We start from the raw sequence: 9,589 nt of genomic DNA on the forward strand, positions 1-9,589 counted from the left end.
CAAGGTCTCAGGGTGCCTCCTGGGACACGAAGTCCGGTCCAGTCCTGTGTGTGAATAGAAGGCTGTGGGTTAATTTGTCATCTGTGGCTTCGGAATACAAGAGGTGAATATGCTCTGTACTTTGGCAGTCCCAGGAAGAGATTACCGAAGGATGAGTAGCCATAAAAGTATTTTTTCTCATGATTTGGTAGTATCTTATTATACCTGTTGATTGTGGAACACACCAGGAGAAAAAAAATGTTTTCGTTTGTTTGTTTGTTTTTATTTTACTGAAGTGTCTCTCCATCTCAATACATGCTGCCCGCTCAATCACAAACTAATAGACTGTTTGCCACGTAAGAATGCAAAAACCACGTGCTATTTTCTCCAATCAATTTTTGCCTATTTTTGATCCTAAACAGAATTGAGAAAAGTGTGATTAAAACACTCAAATTGTCTATATGGTTAAAGGCATACACTTTGTAAGACTAATCTACTGGAATCCACTACCCTGCTCCTTCAAAGATGGGGCTCTGTAAGGCATGACTTTAAGTGAAATCCAAGCACCTTCTCTCCCTGTTTAGCTCAGGTGCAGGAGAGCAGAGCAGCATTTAATGTATAAACCAGTCTATTCCTGAGGAGAACATTTGCTACTCCTACTTACGGTAGAAGAGTCAATCTCATCAGCTTTCCCTGGAGATGGAACAGACAAGTCCTGCGAAGGGCTAGACTGTAGGCCTCACGGGCTCTATGCACTAAGCCAGTGACACGCTTTCGTGCCAGAAGCTGGGTTTTGCAGTAAACTCAGTTCAGGCCAGCGAACCCTGGGTCCACCAAGAATCCTAAACAGTCAGTTAAAATTCCTGAAACGGCCAGGCCTGTTGCTTAAATCATTGTTTCACCAGAGAAACAACAGTGAGGTAGAAAATCTCCCTTGCGTGAGCTAACAACTGTAACCCTGGCAGGTAGGGTGCCTACCATTCACACAAACTAAAAAGAACAGGGACCGCTCTAACCTGATAAAGGATATGAAGCCAGGTATCAATTTATTGCCTCTCAGCTCCAAATTCACCCTTCAATGTGTGCTGTCTGAAAATGGAGGGATTCTGTAAGCATCTCTCTGTCAAAGTAACACCAAAGAGTACACCGTTACGCTTTCTTTAGCAGAGGGCTCTGGAGGGACAATGAAGGAGGAAGTGGCCCTTCTGGGATTTCTGGTTCTTAGAGGTGTGGATATGAGGATATTCGGGGTGCGCTGTCCCAGGCCTTGACCCAAAGAAACTGTCCCTCAGCAAACGTGCCGTCCTGGTATGGCCTGGTGAATCAGCTTCTTGGGGCCCTCTTGATGGGGACATCCTGGGCTTCAAGTTATCTGCCCCCTGCTTCCCTCTGCTCACTTGCTCCCCAGCCACACACACACTGCCAGGTTTATGTAGTCCTTCCAGCACTGGAAACCACCCAACACCGACCCCCCACCACCCCCCCACCACCCTCCCCCCCACACACACCTCCCCTGGCCGATCCTGTACACAGGGCATTGTTTATTCCAGGCCACCAACTGAACCAGGTCCCCCATCGCCTACTACACACACACATACTGGCCACCAGCTATGGCTGGTCCACACTACTGCATCCTAAAAGGTTGCTTCCTGCTTGCCCTGTGACAGTAGACCAGGTCTGGATCTGTAAACCAGCTCAGGTACTAACAAACCAGTGGAATTTCTCCGCCACCCAGTGGATTCCTCTCCAAAGAGGTATGAACTCCAGCCTTGGGGAGGAGCCCCCATTCTAAGTTTGCCTTTCCTTGGGTGGTCTCCTTCAGCCCCAGAAAACTCCATATGGAATTTTCTTATAACTTGTATCATGGTTTAATAATTATTTATGTTAAATTCCCCCTCCTAGGTCATTGTGTACTTTCTATCTCCTGATTGGATTCAGATTGCTGCAGAACACAACATCTACAGCAAGCACCATTCTTAACAGAGAATCACTTAAAACTTTCTCTCTGAGAGCTGCATCAGGTAAGGATGTCCACTATCACCACTTCTATTCAATAGTATCCTGGGGAGTGGGGTTCCCAGAGAGAGCAGTAAGGCAACAAAAAGAATTAAATGTTTGGAAAGGAAGAAGAAAGTCTGGCATTATTTGTAGATGATAGGATTGTGTACATAAAGTTCTACAAGGATTTACAGATAAATTATTAGCATCAATGAAAGAGTTTAGCTGTCTGTAGGGTAAAAATTTAACATAAAAAGCCAATTGCCTTCTATTTACCAGCAACACTTTAGGCAGTGAAAACTTCAAAGACAGTATTTGCAAAATGTGACGTACCTAGGATAAAAAGTCATGGGAAAAATACGGAATATCACTGGGGCACATTAAAGGAGATCTTATTAAAAGGAGAGACAGACCATGACCATGAATCAAACATTCAATACTGAGAAGAAGTCAAATCTAAAATATCAACACGATGCTAATTAGAACCCAGACAAGCTGTTGGATGAACTTTTTATTCAGGATTGACTATGGATCAGTAGTAATTAAGACAGTGTGGTATTTCAAATAGACAGATAAATACGGCCATGACATTTAATAGAGAGTATAGAATCTAGCCCACACATGTGTTGATACTTGGTTTATGGCACTATAAATCAATTGGAAAAAGGAAGACTTTTCAATAAGCCATTCACTGAGAAAACTGGATATCCACACGAAAAATAAATAAATAAATAAATAAATGGGACCCTACTCAACACCATACACAAACAGCAATTGCAGGTGGATTAGGACCTGATTGTGAAAGGCAAAACCATACATATTTTAGAAGATGATACAGAGAATATTTTCATGGGCTAGGTTTTTTTTTTTTTTTCCTTAAAACAGAAAAGATTTCTTAAAACAGATTTCTTAAACCAGAAAAGCAGTAACCATAAGGAAATGAATGATAAATTTGACTATATTATAATTAAGATCTTCTGTTCACAAAACACAGCACAAAGCAAGTGAAAATACAAACAACAGAGCAAGGGAATATTTTGGCCACGTGTATGGGCTGGTATTTTAAATATATAACAGACTCATTAAATCAGTAAGTATAAGATGGAAAACAGAGTAGGAAAAAAAAATGGGTTAAAAGAGTTAAATTTGAACAGGCCTCCCAGAGAACAGAAAATCCAAAAGGCTCATAAACACGAAAATGTGCTAAAGCCCAATAATAATTTGGGTATTGCCCACCCATAGATTGGCAAAATTTAAATTCTGGCAATACTTGAAGATGTGGAGCAGCAGGAACTCTCTGTGCTGCTGGTAGGATTGACAACTGGCACAACCACTACAGGAAATAATTTGGCATCCATCTAGTAAAGCTGAAGATATCCATACCCTATTCCCCCGTGAGTCTATTCTTGGATGTATATGATAGAGAGATTTTACATGTGTGTCCCATGAGAAATGTACAAGAATGTTCATAATAGTAGTCAAAAACTAGAAACAACCCTAACGTCTATCCACTGTAGAATGGAATGGTATAATCATACCACAATCGCTTTGCTATAAGCATACACTGGAATGCTAGTCAACAATGGAGACAAAGGATTTGCCTATAGCTACTATGAACAACATGGGCGAGTTGCTCAAATATAATTCAGAGTGAAAGAAACAAACCATAAAAGGAAGCATGCAGTATGATTCCGTTTATATAACTTCGTATAAACTGTATTGTTTAGGGATGCGCACAAAAGTGGTCAGGCTGTAAAGAAACACACTGAAAGGATTATTATAAAGTCAGGGTAATGACTATATCCACATGGGAGGGTGTGGGTTGTGACTGGGAGGAGTGCAGTGGTTGTATTCTGGAAGGCTGGCAATGGTCTATTTCTTGACCTTGGTCCTGGTTACATGGGTGTTTGCTTGTATAAACTGTCTAAACTGGACAGATATGTTGTATGCACTCTTCTGTATCTCAGATTTGAACAATGTTTCCTCCAAAAATTGTATTAAAAAGAAAAGTATGTGGAGTAGAAATTTTGATGAGGTTTGGACAGTTACGGATGAAAAACTTGATCTTTCAGTCAAGAGACCAACAAGTGTCCACTATCATTAAAAGAGGGGGAAAGCCAGGGGCTTTTAAACGATAGGTACCCCATAATCTAGTCATCACCCTAAACCTTTCTCTTACCAGACATTGTACCCTATATTTGTGTCAATTCCCAACTCACTGTTGCCAGATAAATTGGAGGATTGTCATCATCATTGATAAGATCATTAGACATCACAGGCAGAGTGCCTTACAGTAAGACTGGGCAACCACACTTCAATGCAAGCAGGTACACCAGGGCTGTTGGATGAGGTCACCTGTGCATTTTACTCGGCAGAGTAAATTGCTGTGGCTTAGGGTTTAACCTTGCCACATTTAAATGGAACTCCTGCCCAGAGACCTCCATGTGCTGGTGAATCTAGAGTAAACTGAGGAGTGTCCTCACCGTGCTGTGAGATTGGACGTGCAATTTATCATGGCACAACCGAAGGTGGAAGGGCAAAGAGTTGGTTTAGGTTGTGCACTGTACAGAGAGAATCAAGGAGCCGGTTGGGTTTTCCAGATTTCAGTATAAATTGTTTCATCCTCCAGGCTTTGCATTTTTAGGCTGAACAGTGCTACTGTGTTTTGTCCCCATCTCTTATTCATTCTAATCTCTGCATCGGCAGGACAAAAATTTAACTATGTGACAAATTTTCCCGAGGACCTTGTTCAAGACAATTCTGAGTATGCAAGTTGTGCTGGGGCAGCGGTGTGTGGTGGGGGGAGGGAGGTGAGGTGGGGGGTAGTCTAGGACATTTCCAGCAGAAACGCTATCACTATGGTGGGTTAATGCTGACACATAGAAAGTTTATTCTCCCAGGAATTTTCTCTCATTCATCAATCCAGCCAGCCAGTAGACAATTTTTAACACACGAAAAATACTAAGCAACGTACTTAGCACTGGGAGGGGCTGGGGTGTGTTTATTTTGGTATATACAACGAGGTATGGATTTAAATTGCTTTTAGCAGATAGCTAGCTAGGTGTTCCAGCACCATTACTGAATGAGCTGTCATTTCACCATTACCTCCAAAGATGCCCTTAATTATAATACTAACTGTTATTAATTGTGGAACATATTTATGCATACCAGGCTCTGCCTCTGGGCTTTCTAGTCTGTTCCAGAGACCCAGTACCAGAATATTTAAATCACTGTGGCGTTAAATACGTTTTAATATCTGATAGGGCCAGTTTCTGCGCATTGCACATTTTTTTTTTTCTTACAGGAACGTGTTCGGGCCCGCGGCAGGGGGCGGGGTCGCGCCTCCTCCGCGGCTCTGGTTCCAGCCGAGCCTCACGGACGCCGAGATGGAAATCCCGAGGCTGCTCCCGGCTCGCGGGACACGACAGGGCGGCTGTGGCGGTAGCCCCGCGGGCGGCGGCCGGGTCGACCGAGGCCCTGACCCGCCGGCTGGCCAGGCCCCCACGCGTCGTCTCCTGCTGCTCCGGGGCCCCCAAGATGGCGGGCCCGGGCGGCGGCGCGAGGAGGCCCGCACGGCCTCACGGGGCGCTGGCCCGAACCTGTTGGCGCTGAGGCCCGATCACGCTAGCGGCGGCGGCGACGACTTCTTCCTGGTACTGCTTGACCCGGTGGGTGGCGACGTGGAGACCGCAGGCGCCGGTCAGGCCGCAGGGCCCGAGTGGAGGGAGGAGGCCGAGGCGGGCCCGGGGCCCCAGGGGGGCGAAAGCGGCGCGAACCCCGCGGGCTGCCCGGTGCCAGGCCCCCGCTGCCTGTCCGCGGTTCCCACCCCGGCCCAGATCTCCGCCCCAGGCCCCGGCCCTGCCGCGGCCTTCGCGGGCACCGTCACTGTCCACAACCAGGACGTGCTGTTGCGCTTTGAGAACGGCGTCCTCACCCTGGCCACGCCCCCGCCACCCGCCTGGGAGCCGGGGGTCGGGCCTGCCCCGCAGCCCGCGGGGCTCATCGCCCCGCAGGCTGGGTTCCCGCACGCGGCGCAGCCGGGTGACTGTCCAGAGCTGCCGCCCGACCTCCTGCTGGCTGAGCCGGCCGAACCGGCGCCCGTCCCGGCGCCGGAGGAGGAGGCGGAGGGACCAGCCACTGCCCTGGGCCCCCGTGGGTCACTGGGCCCTGGCCCAGGTGTGGTGCTGTACCTGTGCCCCGAGGCGCAGTGCGGGCAAACCTTCGCCAAGAAACACCAGCTGAAGGTGCACCTGCTGACGCACAGCAGCAGCCAGGGCCAGAGGCCCTTCAAGTGCCCACTGGGTGGCTGCGGCTGGACCTTCACCACCTCTTACAAGCTCAAGAGGCACCTGCAGTCGCACGACAAACTGCGGCCTTTTGGCTGCCCCGCGGAGGGGTGCGGCAAGAGCTTCACCACCGTGTACAACCTCAAGGCACACATGAAGGGCCATGAGCAGGAGAACTCATTCAAATGCGAGGTGTGCGAGGAGAGCTTCCCCACACAGGCCAAACTCAGCGCCCACCAGCGCAGCCACTTTGAGCCCGAGAGGCCTTACCAGTGCGCGTTTTCTGGCTGCAAGAAGACATTTATCACGGTGAGTGCCCTGTTTTCCCATAACCGCGCCCATTTCAGGGAACAGGAACTCTTTTCCTGCTCTTTTCCTGGCTGCAGCAAACAGTATGACAAGGCTTGTAGGCTGAAAATTCACCTGCGGAGCCACACCGGCGAGAGACCTTTCCTTTGTGACTTTGATGGCTGTGGCTGGAACTTCACCAGCATGTCCAAACTCCTAAGGCACAAAAGGAAGCACGATGATGACCGGAGGTTCACGTGCCCTGTGGAAGGCTGTGGGAAATCTTTCACGAGGGCCGAGCATCTGAAAGGCCACAGCATAACCCACCTAGGCACAAAGCCTTTCGTGTGCCCTGTGGAAGGCTGCCGTGCCAGGTTCTCCGCTCGCAGTAGTCTCTACATTCACTCCAAGAAACACCTGCAGGATGTGGACACTTGGAAAAGCCGTTGCCCGGTCTCCACTTGTAATAAACTCTTCACATCCAAGCACAGCATGAAGACCCACATGGCCAAAAGGCACAACATCGGCCAGGATCTCTTAGCTCAGCTAGAAGCAGCAAATTCTCTTACGCCCAGCAGTGAACTTACCAGCCAGGGACAGAATGATCTCAGCGATGCAGAGATAGTGTCTCTCTTCTCTGATGTGCCTGACAGTAGTTCTGCTGCAGTGCTGGACGCAGCATTGGTGAACTCTGGAATCTTGACTATTGATGTGGCTTCCGTGAGCTCAACTCTGGCAGGGAACCTCCCTGCTAATAATAATAATTCCTTAGGGCAGGCAGTGGACCCTCGGGCCTTGATGGCCACCAGTGACCTTCCTCAAAGTCTGGATACCTCTCTCTTTTTTGGAACGGCAGCCGCTGGTTTTCAGCAGAGCCCCTTAGATTTGGATGATGTCTCCAGTGTAAGTGCCGGGCCATTGGGATCCCTGGGCTCTTTGGCTATGAAAAACTCCAGTCTCGAGCCCCAAGCTTTGACACCCAGCAATAAGCTAACAGTGGACACAGATGCTCTGACTCCTTCGAGCACCCTTTGTGAAAACAGTGTCTCAGAACTACTGACACCAGCCAAAGCAGAGTGGAACGTACCTCCTGACTCTGACTTCTTTGGACAGGAAGAGGAAACCCAGTTTGGATTCTCCAATCCCACAGGAAACCATGGTTCTCAGAAAGAAACAGATCTCATCACAGTGACTGGCAGCTCATTTTTGGTATGAACCAACTCTATTCATTCCTCACACCATGTGGCTTACTGTTATTACAGCCAATTTTGAGGATATTCTGGACTAAATGTTTAAATGCAATCATTTCTTGTTGGTTCGCAAAAGAACACAGCCCTGGACTACAAGTTTGAGTCTGGAACTGAGCAATTGTGTGACCCTCAGCAAGTCACTTAACCTATCTGAGCCTTAATTTCCTTATTTATAAAATGAGGTGGTTTGAATAGATGGTGTCTAAGATCTTTCTGGTCTGTCGTTCCTTGGTAATATATTTATATCCTTTAAAAATATTAGGATGTTTTCCAACGATGGTATGACATGTGCGTTTTTGCTCAAGCAGACATAAAGTTACATCTTATGATGAACATCATCCATGTACTTTCCACCTAACTTCAACAATAATCAATTTATGAACAATCTTATTTAACTAATCCCTACTCACTCCTTCTGTTCTAGTATTATTTTGAAACAAGTACCAGTCATGACATCATTTCATCCATAAATATTCAATATATATCTCTAACAGTTATTTGCTCTTTTGGTAAAAACCACAATTCAATTATCATAAGTAACATTTATAGTAATTTTTAATATCTGTAGAAATCCAGGGAGGGTTCAAACTTGTCTTATAAATTCTCCTTTTAAGAAATATTTCTAATTATTAAATTCCTACCAATTCTCTTAAGTGTTATTTTGATCTATGTATTTCCACTTCATCTTTTTTTTTCTTGCAATTTTATTTGTTGGTGAAATGAGGTGGTTTCACAAGTAACATTTACCACAATATTAAGTTTTGTTGATTACATCCTTGTAGTTGGGTTTACTTTCCTCTACCCTCTTTTTCCTTAATTTGGTAGTTACATAGAGAGATTTGATCAGATTGAAATGTGATTTTTGGCATGAATTTTTCATAAGTAGTGTTATGGTTTTTTATTAGGTGGCACATAATGTCTGGTTTTCTCTCTTTTTGTGATATTAGCAAATGCTGCTGATCAATGAATTAATTCATCATTACCTGTGCTTCTGATATGATGAATTGTCCTTAGAGTTACTAATGATTAGGGGATGAGGAAATGCTGTTTAAGACAACTATAAAAGTTTCATAGAACTATCATTCGATGCCAAAATATTTTCTTAAATAGTGATAGAACTAACAAGAAAAACAGATAGCAAAAAATGTGTTGGCTGTTCTCACTGTTTGTTTTCCTGACCTCTTTTTATGATGGAGGCCTTGTTGTAGAAATTTCCCACCAGGAATTTTACATGAAGCAGATCCAGGGCTAAATTTGGGCTCTGAGATGTTGGATAAGTGACCTAGAATATCTCACTAAACCCCAGTTTCCTAGCTGTTAACTGATCTTAGCAATGTGCACACATCCCTAACATACCTTAGACTTTTCTTTAATTCCCGTTTTTCATGTTAAGACAAATATTATGTGTTTTTGCCTTTTCTGGTAAATTTGCATCATCTTTTTACCCTCTGAGTTCTTCCTTCTCTAAGAGAGAAATTGGGATAATTCAATCCTATTCATGTGCAGACAATAGAGATGTATAAGGTTTAGAGTGAAGTAGAAAAGGTAATCTGTTTATCCCTTAACTGAATAATTCCTTCCCCCCAAGAATTGCTGTGGGAAATGCTAGGAGTGGAGACATTGCCCACATGTTTATCTGCATATGTCTCCATTTGATCAATTTGTCACCATCTTTGCTTTGTTTGCAAAGTCAGGCTTTTCTGTAACTGTGGAGCCTGCTGTTCCATGAACATCTGATAATGGAGCAGAGATTTCCTCCTTTCTGTGTTCTGTAGATCTCATTGTTTG

General features: G+C 45.5%; 1 protein-coding gene across 1 annotated transcript; it reads left to right on the forward strand.

Moving 5' to 3' along the window:
* Positions 1-5,327: 5,327 nt before the first annotated feature.
* Positions 5,328-8,014, forward strand: LOC138378047 (zinc finger X-linked protein ZXDB). The gene has a single exon (XM_069463306.1). It carries the CDS (start codon positions 5,364-5,366, stop codon positions 7,764-7,766), a length of 2,403 nt encoding a protein of 800 aa, XP_069319407.1. The 5' UTR covers positions 5,328-5,363; the 3' UTR covers positions 7,767-8,014.
* Positions 8,015-9,589: the final 1,575 nt, after the last annotated feature.

This window comes from Eulemur rufifrons, chromosome 30, assembly GCF_041146395.1.
Source record: "Eulemur rufifrons isolate Redbay chromosome 30, OSU_ERuf_1, whole genome shotgun sequence".
NCBI classification, from domain to species: domain Eukaryota; kingdom Metazoa; phylum Chordata; class Mammalia; order Primates; family Lemuridae; genus Eulemur; species Eulemur rufifrons.

Coding starts and splice junctions, on each gene's coding strand:
- LOC138378047 (XM_069463306.1), top strand. CDS start 5,364: ATGGAAATCCCGAGGCTGCTCCCGGCTCGCGGGACACGACAGGGCGGC.